This window comes from Chelonoidis abingdonii, chromosome 2 (genome assembly GCF_003597395.2).
Source record: "Chelonoidis abingdonii isolate Lonesome George chromosome 2, CheloAbing_2.0, whole genome shotgun sequence".
NCBI lineage: Eukaryota > Metazoa > Chordata > Testudines > Testudinidae > Chelonoidis > Chelonoidis abingdonii.
This window is the reverse complement of record NC_133770.1, coordinates 132,967,604-132,990,661: the sequence shown is the minus strand read 5'-3', so window position 1 is coordinate 132,990,661 and position 23,058 is coordinate 132,967,604. Positions and strand designations below refer to the sequence as shown.

General features: G+C 39.9%; 1 protein-coding gene across 2 annotated transcripts in view; it reads right to left on the bottom strand.

Moving 5' to 3' along the window:
• Positions 1-14,066: 14,066 nt before the first annotated feature.
• Positions 14,067-23,058, bottom strand: part of ADCY2 (adenylate cyclase 2) — a 393,903-nt gene continuing 384,911 nt past the window's right edge. For both annotated transcript variants that reach the window (XM_032786515.2, XM_032786517.2), the window contains 3 exons: positions 20,186-20,300; positions 15,859-15,983; positions 14,067-14,888 (listed from right to left, as the gene is read on the bottom strand). In XM_032786515.2, coding sequence (XP_032642406.1) covers positions 14,736-14,888; positions 15,859-15,983; positions 20,186-20,300 — 393 coding nt within the window. In that variant the 3' untranslated portion in view covers positions 14,067-14,735. The remainder of the gene's footprint in view (positions 14,889-15,858; positions 15,984-20,185; positions 20,301-23,058) is intronic.

Genomic DNA, 23,058 nt, shown 5'->3' with positions numbered 1-23,058 from the left:
TCCCGCTGTTGCTGGTCTTTCTGCGTTCCGTGGTTACTAGGAAACACGCTTAGTATCCAATTGTGAGGTCACACAAAGGGAGCGGGAGCGGGAAATGAGTGGCGCCGTTAGCCGCATAACAAGCTGTAGGCGCATTGGCACCAAAGGGGATCTCCAGAGGTAGGTAAGTTGTTGTGCCCAGCAAAGAGCTCGCAGGTGCGGGAGGTTTCCCCCCATGTCTTCATTTGTCCCCACAGCCCAGGTGGCGCCGCAGCGGGACGCCCTCTTCTAGCTCGGGTTCGGTGCACTTTTGGCAGAAGGTGTTTCAGCCTCTCAGGTAATGCGCTGAAATTGCTCTCACATGCTCAGATATTGGACATGGGAATAGAAATCGCCTGTGTCTCAATCTCGCCTGGCAGGTAGGCTCACAGTCACCCTGCTCTGGGTTTGGACCGTGCTGAGTGGCTCCCACTTTACCGATTCTGTATTTGGCCAGAGGCTGCGGTGCATCTTTCACTGTGGGGAGGCTGTTTGCTAGCGTGGTAGTTCTGTGCAGGGATCTGTGGTGCTAGCTTGTTGGTTTTTAATTGTTCTCCCCAGTGACTGGTGCATTGGGGTGGTATTGCTGCTCTTGGCCATAGAGTTCAGTTGTGGGTTGAGCTGTTGCACTGCTCAGGAGGTCAATGTTTCTGATTCTGAGGAGTAGTGAAATGTAGGACTGGATCATGTTTTCATTTGGATTTAATGTTCCAACCACTAATGTTCCCTAGTGGAGACTGAACATCTGCAGCTTTGGCTGAGATGGCACCAATCCTTTCTTTTTTTTCTGCATATATATATGACCTTGAATAATGGATGCTCCTGCATCTTCCCCTCCCTGTTCCTCAGTGACTGATCCTCCTCTCTGAGGAACTCTGCAATGCATTGCATCCGTATTAGTTACAATGCAGAGCCAGAGCAGTAGAATGAGTCCTGAAAAGGTCATAAAGGGAGTGAAAGTTCCATTTACACCCATGTTTAAATCCTCTTTACCCTGTGAGAGCAAAGCGTCCTATTAGATATGAGAATCTGGTCCTATCTTCTTTACTCTCTAACTTGTGTTTGATTGTCCTTACTTGGCAGAGAGAGTGGTTCAGAAGGAAGTGTAGCTAACAACTTGACATCTGTACATTTTGCATTCTTGCACCATTCTGTAATGTTCAGGACCAAGGTAAACAATAGTAACAGACTTGCAGTGAAAATAAATTGATACAACCAATACGATATAAACATGAAATTCAGTGTTGTTTCTTTTCTCCATTTTTTTCTAAATATTATAATAGGGGATTCAAACCAGATGAAGAGATCCTGTAGTTTCCAAACTATATGATGTGCTCCTGTGCTAAAATATGTTGTCTGCCACTCACTTTTTTCCTGCTGCCTCACAGTCCCATAATCTCTTCCTTGGATGTATTTATTTCAGATATTTCTGTTGCATGCATCGACATAAGGATAGCTCAGTAGTTTGAGCATTGGCCTGCTAAACCCAGGTTTGTAAGCTCAGCCCTTGAGAGGGGGCATTTAGGGATCTGGGGCAAAAATCTGTCCGGGGATTGGTCCTGCTTTGAGCAGGGGGTTGGACTAGATGACCTCCTGAGGCCTCTTCTAACCCTAATATTCTATGATGCTAAAGCTACACTCTGTGATTGTTAATGCAGTAGGCACAATAGACAATATCCAGAAAATGGGGGGGAGAGGAAGAACCCTGATAGTCACACTAGCAAATGTTGCTCTCATGAAACCAGTAGTTGCAATGTATGCAGTGGCTTTACATGACACATGGCTGCTTGACACACAAGTGCCTCCACATGCACTATTGCTAAAAACCTTTATGAGTTCCTATAATGCTTTTTCATGATCAATAACCTAGTGTTCCATAAATTAGGAATTGGGACTGAAATCTGGCATGTAAAGTCTCAATCAACAATTAATATTTTTTCATTAAAGTTGGTTGAGCTATTGTAACTTACAGAGAGTAAAGCAATTATAGAGAAATGGATGCTTTGCCGGTAGATTGCAAGTTTGATGGAGCTGAGGTATGTATTGTGCAATCAAATCATTTTGCAAAATGCTCCTTAATCTCTCATAGGCTGCTGGAATTGGATACAACCAGAAGCAGCTGCAGCAGTGAGGTGCTCATGTTTGTATCACTCCAGCTGATTTGCCTAATTACACTCCTCCTTCCTCTGGGTCCTCCTTCCTTGCCAGTATGACACATACCTCTCAGCCTTCAAACATGCCAACATGGACTGCTCGGAAATGTGATGGCTGCCATGTTGGCAAACACCAGGGACTCAGCCTCCACATCTAAAAAGAATGAATGTTTACAGATTGTGCTAAAGCGCCAGACTCCAAGGTGACAGCTTTCACAGGCTCCCATCCTTGGTGGACTGAGCTCAGAGGAGCATATGGACCATAAATGCTGACCAGTGGAGTTCAAAACAAAATGTCTGACAAATGATTGAAATGTGAAATAGGTGCACTTTAATGAATTGCACCATAATTCAACAATTATCATAGACGAAGTACAAAAGCTCTTTTAAAGCATTCTTGTCACTTGCCAGAACCCAGAAGTCAAATTCAATTTTTTCTCGCTCAGTTCTTTTCTTGGGCTTACACTAGATCACTTTGCTTGTTGTCTCAGCAGATCTGACAGACAGACTGTCAAAAGCATTGATGGGTACCTGTTATAGTTTTGTCTTAAAGCCCTCATTTAAAGTCCCTTAGAAAGAATGTAAGTCAGTTTGGAAGCAGCACTAGAGGTAGCTAGACTATCTAAAAGAGTGGTGCCTTTTTTGTTTTGTTTTAACTGGGTGTGAAAATAGGGAGAAAGTGAGAGGGCAACAGGAAAGCATTGTTTTATTTCAAACACCAGAACTCCAAATGCAAATGCTCCTGAGCTCTGAAGGCAAGATTTTCAAAAGTGACTAGATACTGGGGTCTCCAAAATGAGACATCTAAAGGTACCTGATACTTAGAAAGTGAGCCTTTAAAGGTCAAATTGGGCACCCAAAAATTGAACTTCTGACTTAGTAGCAGTTTACAACCACTTTGCATTAATTTTATAGAGATATAAATAACAACACAAGGGGCAAGGCAATGGAGAATATGACCCCATAGAACAAAATGGCAGATTGATCTGACAAGTAGTTTTATCTTCCAAAGTTTCTGCTGTTGTGCTTTTTGCTTTTTTAAATATAATGATTTGTATCTTGTCAGAAAGGGAGCTCCCAGATAAGAATAACTGTTCTGTAGAGTACAACATCAAGGACACAATTCAGCAGTTAATCAGTAGAGGAACTAGAGAGGAATTTGTTAAGCAAACAGTAGCATTAAAAGTGCAGAAAAGAACAAGAGGACTGACACTGATGGGAATCATAAGAGCTCTGAGCTCGCTACCAGAAGTTAACCAAGTGGGCATAAAGAAGTAATAGTACTGGCACTGATGGCAGACAGCTAGCCTGCTTGTCAGATTAGGGGTATAGCAATTCAACCTCTATAGGAATCGTGTCCTTGATTTCTGGCCTCAGGATCTATCAGATGTCCAGGCACTCCTGATACTCAGTCAAGTCCTTCAGTAGCAAATGCTGCATCTGGTCATTCAGGTGAAGAGCTGGGAAGACTGTGACTAGTTTTTTAAGGTGACTTTTCCTTGCTATCAACATAACCTCTATCTTACTCAGTTTAAACTTGAGCCATTTTTTTCATACAGGTGCATATTTCCTCTAGACCGGTGGGCAGCTGGATGATGGCAGAATGTATGTGTTCCAAATAAGAAGGAAACAGAGAACCTCTAGATGATATGGGAACAGTAGACTATCAGCAGTAGGAGTGAACAAATATTGTATAGGAAATTTTGAGAAATTTCATCTCTGTTCTGTTCATAAATTATCCACAAACCATTTTTAGAATTTTCTGGAATGTATTTGTTGTTCCAAAGGAGTTGACAAATAATTTCTATGACTGATTCTTGGTGTGTAGATTGCAAATTTGTGTTTAGTTATCATCTGAACCTTTTTGTTACTTTGGACTGCTTGCTGCCCCACAAACTCACTTCACAGACAATCATGTTCACAGGCTCAAAGTTCACTTTCTGAGAATATTATGGAGGTGCCATAGTTAGGGTTACATTCTAAAATGGGTTATAAATTCCTGTTTTCTGTCTAAGTAGGTAGCTAATAGGTGTAAAATTTCAGACAATGTTAGTTTAGATGCCCATTGAATTTTCTATGTCACTTTTGTCTGGTTTCTTTTCATACATTTTTATTAGAAAGGGTTTGAATTTAATATCTGGCTGGGTTTTCTATTCTTTGGTAGTCCTACTTTTCATTGACAGCTTTTAGAAATCCTTCTCCATGTGCACAGCTTTGGCAGAGAGGTGGCCCCTGAGCAGCGGCGGCTCCAGGCTCCTAGCGTGTGCCTGGGGCAGCAAGCCACAGGCGGTGCCCTGCCGGTTCCTGTAATGGTGGCAGTCATACTGGTCCCGCGGATTCGGCGGCAATTTGCTAGTGAGTACACCGAAGCCGCGGGACCGGCAGACCTCCCGCAGGCAAACCGCTGAAGGCAGCCTGCCTGCCATGCTTGGGGCAGCAAAAAAGCTAGAGCCGCCCCTGACCCTGAGGAAACCTGGTAACAAGTACTTTGCAAAATGTTGGACTTAGGGTCACTTTAAAGCGTTGGTCATGTTATATCTGAAGTCATAGATGTTGAGCAGACAAATTTGATTATTGGGAGACCAATGTACAGAAAGCTATATTGGTTGTTTGGGGCTAAGCGCACACAAATCTGATTGATTGTGGGAGAGAAGACCAAGTGCACAGAAGCCTGACAGATGGGGCTGGGCAGCGCACAGCAAACCTTCTCTGTCAGCTGGTCAAAAACTAGAATTTCCATTCTGCAAAAAATCTTGACATTTTTTGGGAGAGGGGGAAATCATTCAAAATCAAAACAAAGTTTATTTCCCACAAAACAAAACTTCTAAAAAATATTTGTTCAAGGTCAATCAAAACTGAAATGGTTTGTTTTGATTTCCCCATTTTAAAAATATTTTATTTGTATTTGATTTTATGCTTTAAAAACAGGGCATAATACTTTCTTTTATCTTACATTATAATTCAAAAATAACTTAATGATTGGTATTCTACTTAGTAGATAGGATTCTAACTGATTTGGCAACTGGTACTTGATTTGCTCAATTGGTATTCTAACTTGCTATTTGTAATGGGTATTCTGTTTGGTAATTTGTATTGTAAATGGCCCAATAATATAAAATAAATTTCAAACCAGCATTTTGCAAACAAAATCAGAATGTTCCATTCAATAAGGTCAACCTTACGGAATGCTTCATTTTGATTTTTTTTTTAATGAAATGTTATTGAAATTGATGTGTTCAGTTAGAACATTTTGATTTTGACAAATTGACATTTTGTAATAGAAAAATGTTCCCTTGGTAATATTTTTGACCAGGTCTAGTCAAGAACTGTTTTTGTAAGATTTTTATCCCACAGCAGAGAAGGGTTCATGTGCAGTTGCTGATTGATAAAATATTTTTCCATCCCATTTCTACCCATCACAGGTTGCTGCTCCTCTTCCCCTTTAACTTCCACCTCCAATTAAGCATTTTAAAAAAAGTAGGAAACTAACATACAAAAACTTAATTGGGAATCTGTCAGGGTTGCTATACACACACCATGTGTGACAAAACCACAAATGCAAGGAAATGAGAAGTTAAACCTCCTAGCAGTATATACTATCTTCACCCCACAATCACCTCCCTTACCATTACCACAACTACTGTGCACGACCACCCTTCTGCCCACAACCATCCAAACTTCCCCAAACAACACAACCATCTACTACACCAGATATCTGCAACAGCTAGGATCAGGAAAAATGTGGTGAGTTTAGGTTGTGCTGTATGATAGTGGTGGTAAAGGTAAGGTCCATGCTGGTGAATGGTGGAATACAATCATGTACTGTTTTCATTGCCTTGCTTTTGTGGGTTTGTGTCAGGTATGCTGTGAGTGCAGCAATTCTAACTGCTCCACCACAATACACCACAATGTTTTTTTTGGTGCATTAATTCTTTGTTTGCTTAAAACTCTCTTTTTGTGAACACTTCTGCTACTATATTCATTTGCTATAATATCTGTAGAAAGCAAACACATACCAAGTAGACACTGCAGAAACAAATTTTTTATTTTGGCAAACATTTAGGGGAAAACCTTGAGGTACTGGCTCAGTTCTAGTCATCAACGTATTATAGAAAAATGAGCCCACTGTGTCATCTAAGGATGTAATATAAATTGCTTAAGGCCAGCTTATGCCTGGCTTCATGTGCACTGATGGAGGCAAGGATGAGGGGTGGCAGAGAGAACGTGAGGCTGTGGTTGGCTCACCCCCTACTGACTGGCCATCGCAGCTGATCAGTTTCAGGAAGGGTACTTAACTGCACCTATTAGCGAGTAGTGGCAGCTTCCTCTGCACAACCCCTTCCAGAGCATTTTACCTAAATCAGCCCTTCAATGAATCTGAACTGTATCCACTTAGCTCCAGAACTTCATGCGGTGAGAAATTAAGTCACATCTAGCATGGCCTCCTGGGTCACCAAAAACAAGAAGAGAGTAGGAATGGAAACTCCTCATTCTGCCAAGAATTTGGGCCTCCATGGCAGCTCTACTGGCAATCAGGGCCCCTATAAGTAACTCTGACCCTTGCCATTCCTAGATGTTAGTCAATAGAGTGTACCTGAGATGCCTACTTATTGACTGTCATGTTCTTTTTTCATGAGGGGACTCTATCATCCACCTTAAAGTATGCAATAGCTCAGGTCGTACTTGTGATATTGGTAGACCAGGTGCTAGCTCGTGCCAAAGCCCCAGCCTCATTGAATACTTACAATTGCATAGCTGGAAGTCAGGCTAATTCACTTGTATATTAATATAGATCAAAGTGATTGTTAAATGTATAAGAGTGTACCCGGTGTTTACACTTTATGAAAACTAACGGGATGTTGTTACATGCATTGTTTTCACTTATCTGTATCCTGTTATAATGTAATAGCAAACAGCTACCTTGCGAACACTCCTGTAAGTAAATAGCCCATCGAATGTGGAAAAAGCCTTGTGTAATGCAAATGAAGAACTTAACAGTAAAGTGCTAAATCTTGTACATTTGAAACCGAGTGGTCTTAGTGTGTGCAGATCAGAGATCAAAGAATCTAAATGTGCTCTTCTCTCTCCACCAATCAAAGAAAGAGTCTACAAAAGAGGTGACCCTATCAGCTTGTTTTCTGTGAGAAGAATCTGGAACTATTGACTCAGGGAAAGATCCTTCATCTCTGGATTGTTTGGATTCTAACAGGGCAGAATAACTGAACAAGAAGACAGAGATTCCTAATGTTATTCCAGGTAGCCCTGAGAAACTTTTGGGAAACTGGCAGATTACTACATCTCTGCTACCATTTGAAATTATAGACGGTGACTCACCTGTATATATATTTTACCTGCTTTAACCTCTCTGTAACTCTCATTCCTCTTTCTTAGCTAATAAACCTTTAGCTAGTTTACTGGAGAATTGGCTACCAGCCTGTCTTTGTGAGATCTAGAATGCAAATTGACCTAGGTGAGTGGTTGGTCCCTTGGAACTGGGAGAAACCTGGAATATTGGTGATTTATGTGTAAGTGACCACTTATCACATGGTCCTGCTTGCCTGGGTGGCAAGATAGACTGGAGTGTCTAAGGGGACTGCCAGTGACTCCATTATAAGACTATTGTAGTACTTTGGGAATACACATTTGGTATGGGTTCGTGATAGGGTGACCAGATGTCCCACTTTTAGAGGGACAGTCCCATTTTTTGAGACTTTTTCTTATATAGGTGCCTGTTACCCCCCACCCCCTGTCCTGCTTTTTCACAGTTGCTATCTGGTCACCCTGGTTGGTGAAATCTAATTATAGATCTTACCATCAGTTTGGGGTGTCTGCCCTGCTTTTGATAGTCTGCCCTGAGGTTGGCACTCATGGTCATGAGCCACTCCAGCCAGTGTGACAATACTAAAAACACCATTGCTTGGTGCTAGAGACTTTTCAAATTTCCACCTCCCACCGCTCTATCTAAACATCCCTTTTTCAGGCAGCTACTCAAGATGTCAGCAAAAAAGGTGTCCTACACCACGTCAGCTGCCAGTCTCCTAGATCTTTCTGGAGGGAAAGTTTCTATTGTTCCACTAAAAACATGAGAACCTTTGACATTAACAAGATAGGTGGACTTTGGACTTACTGGGTTATTTACCATTTGACATGACACAATAATTACTGTGTTTACAAAGTACTTTGAAGATAAAAAGGCAGATTTCAGATTTGTGAACACATTTTTTCTAACATTCTCTCAAATAATTTTAGAGACAAGGTGGAAGGGCAGCTTTTCACTATGAAAATTTACTGGGCTATTTCAGGTTTAGGTATTCCTTTTTCAAAATGTCTTGGAAACAAGTTTGTTCCATTACACATGAACAGGTTTGTCAAATGCCCCTCTTGTGGGACTATTAGTGAAAAACACTAGAGCCTCAGCTCTGCAATTGACTGTTTGTGGGCAGACCAGTGCACAGTAAGTTGAAAGACTGGGACCAAGGTGAAAAGTAGGGTGAGAAATGCAGAAAGTAAATGTGAAATTAAATGTCTTTCTAAATAAACAACAAATAAATCTATAGACTTTGTGATGTTTTTAGGCAACATGTGAAAGACAAATTGCTTTTCAGAGGAAAAGGTAAACACCTACTTTAACAGTAAATCTCATGGTATATGAAACAGTTTGTTGACATATTTACTTGAGCGTTGTGACATAAGGCTCTGAATGCAAAATAAGATGGAGACTTTTAAATGTATTGTCTTCCAAATTTGCATAGCTGTTTGTTTTTCTTTAGTGAGAAGGTTGTAGCTGTACATCAGTGGAAAAAGCAGATGCACTGATGTCTTTTATTTAAATACTTTAAAATGCATGAAGCAAAGATAACAAAAATAGGATGCAAGGTGATCTTTATAAAGTATAAGACCCTGTCTGTCTCTGAAATAGCATTTAAATAATATGAATTACTTGTACTCTGTATTACTATCTAATTTCCTAGTTAACAAGTAAAATGACAAATATCTACAAACTGGGTTTTTTTTCTCTCTTCATACCCAACTGGCTCCACCAGTGTGAAGGAGGGCACTGCCAGGAGGGTAATAATGAGTCTAGCACACTAAACAATAAGTAAGCCCCCGATACGTTGTCCCATTTGGGGCCTGTACCCAGAACAGAGCTCTAGGCAAGCAGCAGGACTTCCCACTACTCCTCGTGCACATCCTTTACTCAGGTCTTTTGATCCACTCTAATGATGATGGTATAAATTCTACTGCCTTAATAACAGACGTGATGAATTTCAGTGTAACTCTGCTTTCTTATTTTCTGGGACATGATTTGGCTTGATCATAGCAAACATTTGTGTGTAACGCCAAAATGTCAGAATAGCATGTGGATATTGAGCAAGGTCAACACACAGTTTTTGTACCGTTTAATTATATTGGTTTAGAAATTTACCAAAATAGGTTTTACCACTATAAACATTTTTATATCAAGATAACAGCCTCCACACTATAGGTTACACAGATTTACGTTGGTTTGTGCACCGATAGCTAAATTGGTACAATGAACTCTCAGAATATAGACATACTCATCTGTTGTTTCATTGGCTCAGTCACATTCAAGCCTTTTCAAATGTTACACAGTAATAGAGTAGTGAAACACTAAACTTTATGTGACTTTTTGAAAAAGCATAAGAGCAGCTTTTTACTTGGAGTATTTTTATTCTGCAAATTGAGTGCTAGATATGCTACAAGTTCCCAAAATGTGTGAGACTATATATGAAAAGCCTAACCTTGAACTGACAGACTAAAAGTGACAGATACTGTAATTTCCACAAGTATATAATAATTCATATCTGGTATAAAGGAATTTAATAAAAAATGTGTTGTGAAGTGATTGCTTTGACCTGTCATTGGCAAGAAGTACTGTCTGCATGACTGTAATGACACACACACACACAAGGTTAGAGCATAGTCAAAGCCTAGAAATTATACAATATTATGTATGAACAAGATATCCTTCCTAGAGGATATTTACAATAGGAAGATGTAAAAAGCGACAGAGTCTTGTGGCACGTTATAAACTAACAGATGTATTGGAGCATAAGCTTTCGTGGGTGAATACTTTGCATCAGATGCATTTGACAAAGTGAGTATTCACCCACGAAAGCTTATGCTCTAATACATCTGTTGGTCTCGTCACAGGAATCTTTGTCACTTTTTACAGATCCAGACTAACACAGCTACCCCTCTGATAATAGGAAGATGGGAGACATTCAGAGGAAATCTTAGAGATAAATGACCACTGGCTTCCTCTGGGTAGAATCTGGGAAATTATTTCTTGTTGCCAATGGAACTATTTGGGAAATCTTTGATTCATATGGAAAACATTTTTCTTAACTCGCTAAGTAGTGGACAGACACATTAAGGACATCATGTAACTTTTTTTTACAGGACAACTTATCAAATTTATGGTTTATGTTGTAACTCCCAAGTTACTCTTAGAGATGTTTTTTGCAGTGTGGATTCCATCTGTCATAAATAGATGGGTAAGGGTTAATGTTTCTTTTACCTGAAAAGGGTGAACAAAGGGAACCAAACCCTGATCAGACGACCAATCAGAAAACTGGATTTTTAAAAGTCAGGGAGGGAATTGGGGACTCTGTGTCTTTTGTTTCTCCCGGCTATGGTGAGAACATCTTTCTTTCTACCTCCAAGCTTCTTTCTACTCTTCTGTTACCAAGTGTGAGTACAAAAGGAAAGCAATAGGTTGATATTGTAAGTTGTATTTACATGTGTGTAATTGCTGGACTGGTTTAAATTGGCTATTTTTTGAATCAGACTGTTTATTCATATTTTCTTATAAGCAATATCCCTGTATTGATCTCTTAATGCAGTGTTTAGTTTATAGTCTATGTAATTTCTTTCTTTTTATATAAAAGTTTTTCTTTTTGGAACTGGTTGAATTTCTTTTCCTAGTTAGGCAAGGGGATAGAAATTTCTGTACCAGGTATACTGTCTCTCTCAAGGGAAGACAGGGGGGAGGGGAAACATTACATTCTGTGTTGAATTCTCCTATTGTCCCAGGGCGGGAAAAAGCTACGGGGAAAGAGAGAAAGAATCAGCTCTGTTCCCTTGTGCTTAAGGTTTGTCTCTTTGTGGAAGACGGAGACAGGTTTTCTTGGTATTGTGATGTAAAGAGATTACATCAACTCCCTCAGGTTGCCCAGAGAGGGAGGGGGAAGGGAAGGGAGGTATTTCCCTTGTCGGTAAGACTCAGACTTCTGGGTCTTGGGGGTCTCTCCAGGGGAAGTTTGGGGAGACCAGAGAGGGGGTCCCCCAAGGAAAGGTTTGGGGAACCCCGAGAGGGGGCCAAAACCCTGGAAAAACTTTGGATGGTGGCAGCGAGATAAGATCCAAGCTGGTAATAAGCTTGGGGGAGTTTCATGCTAAGCCCCCAGATTTTGGACGCTAAGGTCCAGATTTGGGACAGGGGCTTTATCACACCATCTTCATGGCATACCATTTTTCCTCAGCTCTGATACTCAGCATGGGACAGCTGATTTTATTATTAAGATTTCCTGATGTTTGCACCCCAAATTCGGCTCTCAGCTATGAGGAACATCTCCTTGTGTCAGGGATCAGCAACTGTCCCTTGGACAGGATAAGTGATACCAGACACTTCATATGAATAGAAGAAAATATCAGGGAACTTCCTTCAACCAGCTGTTGTGGTTCTAGTCTGGATCTTAATTTTCACATGTATAACAATATTGTCTCTCTTGGGCACCTTCTCATAATTGGTTTAACAAAACATGCTGTGCTGGGTACAATCAGTTGCAGTCAGCCGGACACAAATGTCCTTTGTGCCCACGTCATGACTGTGCCTATGTTTTTCTGCAGCTACATTTTGATATTTTCAAAATTTTCCATTTGTTTGTATGCATGTTGATGGTTGAATGCTGTGTCTATGCACTGTCTCTGCATTGCTCCTACTATGATTGCAATTATGTCTTTCCCTTAGCACCAACTGCAGCACAGCCAGAGGATTTGCTTCTGCTGTAGGAACTATCAGAAAAGTTGTGTGGGAGCCAGTAAGTGTCTATTGTATAACTCCTCCTCAAAGATCAACAATATTAGTGACAGTTCAAATGTCTCCAACTGGATCACATATGCTAATAATGCATTATGACTGTATCTGAGCCAACCAGTTTGCATGTGCAAGGCTCTGATTCTTTTCTGGCTCACCATAATAAATACTATGCACTAACAGTACCTTTCATGTTAGGATGTCTTGCTAGCTAAGTTTATGTTGTACTGTGATCAGGAGCACAGTATCAGAGTTTGAGATCCACGAGGTTCTATCTGCTTTACAATCTATAATGGGTTAAACCTCATTAAATCCGCAGGTCATCTGCCAGTCCTGTGCTCCAGACCCATAAGAAGTGAACTACAGTATTTGCTGGCCCATTAACTTCATCTAGCATTTAAAATGGTAGTCTAAATAAAAACTACTATAATTAATTCATGGCCATAATTGAGGGAGAGCTTGCTTCTGAAAATATTCAGAATATATAATTTTGTTTCAATAAACATCAAGATGTATTGTCCACTCATCTAAATTTTGGCTTCCTTAGGCCAATATATATTTGTTCACCTCAAAAGAAGTCAAAGTCTTCATTTTAGTGCATTTTAATTTGATTATTATATTGATTTTAATGAATTCAGTGTTAATTTATACTTTTTTTTGGAGGAGTTCATAAATTGTCATTCTTTCCTTATAATTTATTCCTTGTAGGTTTTAAATGAATTTATTTTGGTATACACTTTTTTCATTGTTTTCAGTTACTATGTTGTTATAAATCAGGGACAGAATAACTGTGATTGTAACTTTTTAAAACAATGCTGTCTTTACTGCTTTTGTTTTGAGACAACATATAAAGAATTACATAAACTTTGAAAACAGTGTAAGAAGGAAAAAAAAGGCCAACTGATGTGCAGTTAATTTAGTTTTATAAATTCTATTAATCTGCTTGCTTCAAATGTTGGTAGTTTTAATATTAAGGTATTGACTCTCACTGGAGAAAGAAAGCAGTAAGGCCACAATAGTGATCTGACTCCATTAACTTCCTCAATTAAACTGTTAAGTGTTTTTCCATTATTAAATATTAATCAACAGCTCTTTTGCATGCTATCAATACATAGGTGGATATAGAGTCCCCCTTGGTGTTACATGTACAATGCAATTTGTTTTCTGGAGGAATACAGCATGGCAGGTTGACTTCAAAAGCTGGGTGTAGTCTGTAAAATTGAATAGTTTTCACTGTCCCTCAAGGAGCTCAGCTGAGACTTACAACACATTTGGTGCACTTCAACCTAATAGGGCTCAATTAAGAGATCTCCACTCACAATTACGCCATTATAGCTTGAAGGACACCTACGAGCTTGAGGGGCTTTCAGATCATACCAACAAGGGACAGCACAGGCAGCAATGTGTAAAAGGCATTCAGATTTTAAAAAATTAGCCCATCCTGTGTATTGCACAAAGCACTATAATTTTAGTTTTGTGTGGAGCAGTAGGAATTCTAGGGCTGACACTAGCTGTTATATTCCCCTGGTGCTCATCCAGTTGAGGCAATACTCCTGTCACAGCATGGGAACCAGAGTTTAGAATGAGGCTTGATCTCCTGGGCTGGTGAGGACTGATAATACTGGTGAGACTTTGTTGGGGGGGTGTGTGTGTTATTTTTATTTTTTTTAAGGTAACAAGGGCATCTGACATTAATGACTTAGACTGTAGCGGGAGCTTTGGTTATTACCATCCTAGCTGGTGCTAATTTGTCACATCAACAATTGCTGAAAGGAGGTGCGATTATTAAAGGAAGAGGAACCACGTGGAAAGAAGCAAAGCTTAGAGACAAAGTCTAAGACAAAGTACATACAAACTTTTAATGAATTAACCTTACAAAAGACAATGGCATTAAAACAGCTGACATGTTTGTACAAAACTGCTCCTTTGTTGTTAGGACTGTCTCCAGGAAAGAATGCCAACCAGGTGCCCCCAACATGTCACTGGCTATGAGACACAACTGGTGAACATATCCAAATTGTATATGGAGGGACAGAATCAACTTATTTACAAATACTGTATATTTTAATGTCAGACTAATGGATGCTATTGGGGAGCTACCGTATCTTCCAGGAAACATCATGCACCAGAAAATATTATGCACCCCTAGCTTTATTGCCTTAAGATTGTTTTTGTTTATCACTAACATCATCTTAGTCCCTTTGGTATCAGCCTCTGCATTTTAGCCTCTTTAGCAATCTTTGTTTCTTCTTTCTTGTCTTGAAGTAACAGTGCAAGTTGCAGTACAGTCTTCCAGTCCTATAGCACACAACACAACTGCCCTGGCACATGAGAATAGCGAGGTGCGTACCGCTGGTCACCGGACCATTCTGCAGCCATGCTAAAATAACAGTTCCATAATACCGGAAAATAACACGCACATTGAAGTTAAGGGCCAAAATGGAATTAAGAAGTGTGTGATACTTTCCTGAAAATACGGTATTGTTCACACCTAAAAATATTCTTCAGGATGCCACATTCCCTTGTGAAAGGGACCTTGTCATTTCAGTATGTACAAAATATGTTTTCAGTTCTCCTTTTCCTTTTACATTTATTATTCCTCTGCAGGTGCACATATACCCCAGCGTTTGTAAGACGTTGTTCGTCTCCTCTGTAACCTGAAACATATAATATTTTTTTTAAAATGATGAGCACAAAAAGAGAGAATATAATCTCTTTAGCATCTAGGACAGAAGCCAGCCTGGATGCTTTCAATGTTATTGTCATGATGCTTGGAAGATCTTTAAAAGGCACCTATATACTGGAGCTCATTTTTCGATCTTGAGCACCTACACTGAGTCACTGCGGAGTTCCATATGTGAGCCATCAAATAATCTGTTATTTAGATGCTTAACACCTGTTTTAGGCATTTTACCTTATATGCTTAGGTTTGAAGACACAGGGCCTGCAGATGCACAATTCGCGCTAAAAACAAAATTTGTCTAATCTACCATATGGTACTCCAAAAAGTATTTCAGATTTTCAAGAGCTGTGTATCATTCATGAAGAGCCCATGGACTGAACAGAGACACTGGTTATGGCTTATTACAACAATCTGTAACCCACTAACCCCCTCTTTTTGTCCTGTGACTGCAGTGGTGTTAATGGACCACCCTACCTTGCATGACCCCTTAGAATATGTGCTACCTACTTATGCTAAACAATCTGTTCCACCTTGTACTTAGCCGTGATACTCCGAGTACCTTTCCCAGAACTGAAGAAGAGCTCTGTGTGGCTCAAAAGCTTGTCTCTCTCACCAACACAAATTGGTCCAATAAAAGACATTACCTCCCCCAACTTGTCCCTCTAGAACACCAACAGTCATTTTGCTTCTGCTGCTTTTCCTGAGTGACTAAATGTCTTTTAAATCTATACTTTCCCTTTTCAGGGACTGATCTTTCTGTACTGTGCATCTAGGACTGCTGGCCCACATTCTATGTGACCCTTTTGGGCTGCAGATGCTCCCCCAGGATTGTCAATCTGCCTGGTTCATCACTAAGAACAATTCATTGATTTATTTCATCTATCAACATGCTGATCTGTTTCTGAAGGAGTAAGTCACTCAGACAGTAACATGAAAAAAGATACCTGTATTTTATCTAAGACACCAGTGCTGTCCATCCTGCTAGCCACATTCACTGTGTTGCCCCAGATGTCATACTGTGGTTTCTGAGCTCCAATTACTCCAGCTATTACAGGTCCATGGTTGATGCCTGTAAAACATTGGTTGACCCTCTGTGTTAATGAGAATTTACAAATAAGGGTGAGTAGCATATTTAGCTCATATATAAAGTAAATAAACATGTATTTGGCCTTTGCTGGATAGAGGGCACAGCAATAAATGGGATGGCCACAAGTGTATTTGATCACTTACTGCAGCAGGATATTAGTAATAAAAGTGCCAAGTTAGTCCACCTCAATTTCACAAAAAATATTTTCCTGTTATAGTTTCTTAATAACTTGCTAGTGCTATCTTTAGAGAGCATCTCTACCTTCTATTAAATAGATGTACCTTCAGTCTCTATAGAGAATGGGAATAACCTTCAATATTAAAACAATGACTGCCAAATCTAATTACTTTTACAGCATTCTTTTATTTCTGACATACAAAGTAGATTAATGGACTCAGAAAAGTTCTCACTCATAGGACTATTTTTTGCTGATAGCATTGACCTAGAATGTTTGGGCTAATAAATAAATCTACACGATTACATTCATATCTGCTGCTTAAGCAGTGTGTTATGGTAGTAAAACATCAGTTTTGATACGGATTGCTAGAGGGAATAATAAGATCATACATAGCCACCCAAGAGACTTCCATCCTGCAGTCATTCTTGGCTCCTGAGTTCATTTTTGAGAAGGGGGGAGGGGTGACATACTAGGAAATGGAAGCAGGACATGACATACGTTTCATTATCAGTAAACAGAACATGGCTGTTGTTTAGTTTTTATTTATACTATCTTGGACCTTCATGCAAACATGCCCTTGACATCAGTGGGAAACCTGATGGGACGGGGATTGAGAGTAGTGTGTAATCCTACAATTATAACCCTGCCTATGGACCATGCTTAAAAAAATGGAATGAAGCTATCAACAAAGTGAATGTGGCACTCCCATAGTAAGAGTATCAACAATGCCTTGATGGGTTTCTATAAGGAATTATACAGCTCCTATCCAAATGCCTCTACTTAGCAGATGCACTAGTTCTTTGAAGGAATTAATCACTCCTCTTGGGGGATGATGACAGAGGCCCTACAGGGCTCATTAACATGGAGGAAGTGGTTACAGCTGTTAAATACAGGTAACTGGGAAAAGGTGCAGCTCCCAAGTGATACCAGGTAGAGGTCTATAAATGTTTGTCTGAGCACTTGGCTCCTTAGTTTCTGAATATATTAATTCCTTTAATAGCTTGCTTAAGGCCTTCGCTAGATTAATTTGGAAAGGCAAAAACTGTTCATTAGGCTTAACAGATCACGGTACTGGATGGCCAAAGGAGACTTGCTCTAAATTTGTGTTTATTATTTTTGGTCTGCCTGATGAGACTATGCATGGAGGAGATACTATGGTGACTGGCGCTCTAGAAACACCTAAAATAGCTCAGACAGATAAATGAGAGAGTGCGTGCTATCCAGTAAGAGTAAAACAAAACAATCACTAGGGATGCTCAAAATCAGCAAAAATGTAATCCTTTCTTCAAGTCAGCTGCAGGAGCATCACAATTACACATGGTAAATGAAACAGTAGGAAACAATGATTGCATCCAAACTATGTCCTTGTTGATAGTTACTTGAACAACTTTTAACATCTCTCTCCTAACATCATTAAGCAAAAGAGTACAACTTTTATAGACTATACAGGAAACTCCCCTTAGAAGTTATATGTCAATCGTGTTGTTTAGAGACTTTGCTTCATGAACACTGCTTCGATATAATCTTTTGTGCTACAGTTAGTGTGTGGGTTTAGCCCTTGACTTTCATCAGCACTTGTTTGTCACATAATGCTGATGCTGCCGATACCACTGCCTTACAGATCGTGTTGTTTGAATTAAATCATTGATGGGAATAAGAGAATTTCCATTTCCTACAGGATTATAACTCCACATCTCTTGATAAACCTACCGACTTGTGTTCACTTTGAACTGAAAGGAAAGGGAGAGGGAGATATTTCATCTTTGCTTTGCTGTTCTATTAACTGTGGCTTGTTCTACAAAGAATACTCCCAAAGGATTCACAGATTCCAAGGCCAGAAGGGATCACTGTGATCATCTAGTCTGACCTTCTGTATAACACAGGCCATAGAACATCCCTGAAATAATTCCTAGAGCACAGCTTTTACAAAAACACCCAGTCTTGTTTTTAAATTGCCAATGACGGCAAAACCATCCCAACCCTAACCAACATGACTTTTGAGGAGTACAGTAACTCCTCACTTAATGTTGTAGTTATGTTCCTGAAAAATGCAACTTTAAGTGAAACGATGTTAAACAAATCCAATTTTCCCATAAGATTTAATGTAAATGTGGGGGTTAGGTTCCAAGAAAATTTGAGGGGGGGGGCAGACATACTGTACAGTACTGTACTGTGGTTTGGAAGTGCCCCGGCTTGCCCCAGACAGGCACAGCCCGCTGCAGGCAAGGATGCTAGGAAGCACCTTTTCAGCAGCAGCAGCGGTAGTTTCCTCGGAGAAGAACAGGTGCTGACTTTGCCGGGGGATGCTCCAGACCCGCCTCTTCCTGTCCCTGCTCCACTCCAGGCCCACCTCTTCCCACCCTCACTCCACCTCCTCTCTGGAGCAGCCACATCCCTGCTCTTCCCCCTGCCCCAAGTCCTAAGCGCTGCCAAACAGCTGTTTAGCGGCACTTAGGACTTTCTGGGAGGGAGGGAGAGGAGCAGAGACATGGAGCTTCCCCACTTCTCCCCCTCTCCCAGCGCTTTGTGCTTAGGATTTCTGGGGGGGAAGGCAAAGACCAGGGAAGCGCCGTGTCTCTGCTCTTCCCTCCCTCTCCCAGAAAGTCCTAAGCACTGGCAGGGAGCAGGAGGAGGTGGGGAAGAGGAACTTGTGGAATGCTGTCTTGTAAAGTCACTGCTCTTCCACAGAATTTTACAAGCAGTGGACAGAGCAGGCAGCCAAACGACATTATAAGGGAGCATTGCACAACTTTAAATGAACGTGTTCCCTAATTGAGCATCGATGTAACTTTGAAACAACATTAAGCAGGTGGATGTTAAGTGAGGAGTTACTGTACATGAATAATTAATATGAGACTAATGCCAAACTCTTGCCATAGGATGGCACTGTGAACTAAACATGAGAGCACAAGCAGCAGGCACAAGAAATGAGAGTTACACTGCAAGAAAGACTAGAAAGGTGACTAGCTGCTGTTTAATTAGAAACCAAGTACTTGAGGCATGTTTACAGGATGGATTTATAGGTTTCCAATAGTTATTCACTGTTTGCATTTCACACTTTCTAAATTTCATTTTGTATTCAAAAACTGTCACACATTATTACTAGAAATTAAATCTGGGAATATATGGGCTTCTGCCAGTTTTTAACTGATTTTTGTCTCCTTTTCCTGGCTTAGTGATAACAACCTTGCATTTATTTTGAAAAATGTCATGATACTCCAGGAGAAGAAGCCAGAAACTGAATTATAAGTGATATCCTTAACAAATAGAATTGACTAAAAAATCTTAGTGTTTGAGGCTGCTATGTTCCAATAGCTGTAGATGTGTAATAGAAAGGAGAAGCAAACAACATAACATTACTTCTGCCAGTTATGCAACTGATGTGGCCCTCATCTGTATGTGATTCCCAGCTGTTTTTGAAGGAAAGGGTTGGGTCCAACTTTCTTGTATGTGGGGAGGTTTCATTTAAAGAGAATTAGATCTGTACATTTTGCAGAAAACAGCATACTTTTGCTATTTTTATCACTTGAAACATACGAGGACAGTTTAAAATGAACAGCAACCAATATACAAGAGACTAGAATATAAGAGTTCATTATTTAAGATTTGGTAAAATAGGTTGCATTTTCAGCACCAAATGACTTAGATGCTTTTGAAAATCCCACGCTGGATTCTTTTTGCCTCCTCTCCCATTAACATGTTAAAAGTTAAAAATGTTTAAATAAAGACTGATGAGTCACCATCAAACCATTGCAGACACAAAGGCCAACATTGTCAATGGAGCCTATACTTCTGAATGCCTCCATTTTTTGGGTGCCCATCTTGAGACACACCTACGACCACAACTGCAGAGGAAGTCAATGGCAATACCATTCAATCTCCCTTATAACAGGGAAAAGCTGCTTATCTGTCCTCTTAGCTAGTATTACTAGCTTCTTAATGTACTCAAATTTCACACTGAATTCTCCCTTACAAAATATTCTTGTAAGACTCTTGTGTTACATACCTATTCGTAACTTGAAGTCATTGAATGAGTGCTTGTTTATTACATCCAGTTTTGCCACTAGGGCAAATGCAAACTCAACCATAGTTCCTATGTGCATATACTGTCGTTCAGGTTCCTGAATATAAAAAAAGCAAGCAATTAGGAATCCACATACTGAGAGTCATCAAAGTGTTTTCTGTATCATGGAATATCAGGATTGCAAGGGACCTCAGGAGGTCATCTAGTTCAACCCCCTGCTCAAAGCAGGGCCAATCCCCTGACAGATTTTTATCCCAGATCCCTATATGGCCCCTCAAGGGCTGAACTCACAACCCCAGGTTTAGCAGGCCAATGCTCAAACTACCAAGCTATCCCCCACTTGTTGCAAGGGCATGCACAAAATACTCAGAATCTTCAACATATTGTAATACGAAAGTACATTGCATAGAAACAAAGCTGCTGTTATGTACAATACCTGATGGTGGGAACTGAAATCTGCTCAGCTTCAGCTAGAATCAACTGGGGCATAATAATGTATTGTCTCTTTTACTTAATGTATGCATAGATGTCCAGGATGGGTGTGCACATCTATGCATACCTTTCATTGACACATGCATGTGCGTGTGTCAATGAAATCCTCTTCTTTTCTAGCTATTTATAAACAGCTTCACAAATATTAAGGTAGGTATAAAAACACAGTGACCTTGATCTTATATTTTTCTTCTACTTTCAGTTTAATGAGTGCAACTGGTTTTAGTAAATCAAATATATGCAAGTCAAACACAGTTTCAAATTGTAATGGAAAAGCATTACTGCAGCAGTTTGTTGTATTCAAAGCATAAAAATTACATTCACTGATTTGCTAATAAGCAATTTAAGTAAGAACACAAGTTGCTAAAGAAATAATAATTTAAATGTAGGTAAACATTTAGCAGAAAGATTCTAATTAGGTGACAAAATAATAATCAATTTACTCAAATAGAAACCATTGAATATGCTTCATGCCAGGTAGCTGCAGCGAATGATCTGGAATGTGACATTTACTAATATGGTCAATATATTTTAGGAGGCTGGGTGACTTGATTGATAAAGTAACACCTTCAGGTCTGGGATCTTGCTTTAAATTCAACACAGATGTCTCAATTTAATGTTCAGTGACAAACAACATTCAGAAACCGTCTAATAAGACTTAACTGTTTGACACAACTCTACTCTCACTTACACTGCTGTTATGCCATTGATTTAAATGGCGTTAATCCAGATTTACAACAGTGCAGGTGAGAGGCGAAGCAAGCCCTTTATGTATGATCAGAAGGAGACCAGTACTGAATGAGCAGGGATCATGATGTTCCTATTATCCTGGAAGTTAGGTCAGTGAAGTGAACTCAAAATTGGTCGAGACAACGACAGCCTATTATAGCTAAATTGTATTATATACAATACAATTAGGTAAGGAGGAAAAAGGTATATTTTGACTGGCTTTTCCTTTGGTTATCTCAATATTAATTTATTGCATTAGTGTCTATGCTGAAACTGGCTGGAATTTCTGTGTGGCTGGATGATTTACAACTAATGGCAGACCATATATTCTTGAAACATGGTGAAAGTTTGATGTCTAGTTTACATTATTTTATGCATACAAATTATCTTTCTTCTTTCACTGTGGCTGCTATGATACCCACTCCAATTACATTGCATGAGCATCATTTTGGAGAAGCTAGATAATGAAGGATTTTTAATTTGGAGATTCCTTACTTTTAATATGTTGATATTTAAAACTCTTAATAAATAACTGTGTGCGCGAATAGCACTATGCCTAACCTGCCATATTTGAAACTTATGTAAAGCCTCTAAAACTTCTGGTACCAACATCTCCATGTTTACAATGCAGCCCAAATTCAATCACTTTTGCATTTGGCAATATGCTGGAAAAAAATTAATATTATTACTAATGGTTTTTGTATTGTGGTAGTGCTGAAGGGCCCGACTGGGGCCCATTGTGCTAAGCACTGCACAAACAGAACTGCCTCAAGGAGCTTAGAATCCTAGTAATAACATACAGAATTGTGTGTTGATGGATGGTGTAATGATATATTTATTTCTTCTTCTGTTTATACAAGTGCTCACATCGCACACTCTCTGGGCGCTGAGAGAAAAGACTTACTGCACAGTAAAAGACTCTTGTCCCACTGTATAACCAAACCCCTTCTCAAAAATTATTCTTACAACATGCACTGGAGTCCAACAGGCTGGCATGCTGCAGATCCAGGGGGAAGCAAAATCTACAGCCAAGTACCTCCCAGTGAGGATGTTCCTCTCTCAACCCGTAAAAGTCCAAATCAAGGGTGTTTTAGTAAAAGCACTTCAGATGACCTGAACTGCAGAGGCGGGGAATGTGGCAGGCTATAGAGATACGCTCTGCCCTGTCACACTGCATTTCAATCCCAATTTAAACTGTCACCAGCAGACGACCAGGCAATACGACTGGTCTGTGTGACTGTTCATGGAATCACTGAAATTAGAACTAGGAAAGACCTGTCAAGCTCATCTTGTCCATCCCATTGCAATGCAGGATTAAGTTTACCGGTTTGTGTAGATATCTTATTTTACAATAACAAACAGGACCAGTTTAATGTGAATTTAGGAACCTTTTTAGTTCAGGCTCACAGGGCCTACTGGGATGATTTACAATGCAGCATGGTGGTGGGTGCTCCAGTTTACACCCTTGTAGTCCAAACTGCAAGGTCATGTAGACAAACCCAAAGTATACAGCTGATTGTTTGTTGTTTCCCTTGGAACACATGTAATGAAACACCAATTTTTGAAGTCTTTCATAGAACTCTCTAAATCAGGGGTCCCCCCATGCACCCCCCCACATCCCCACCCCCAACTTT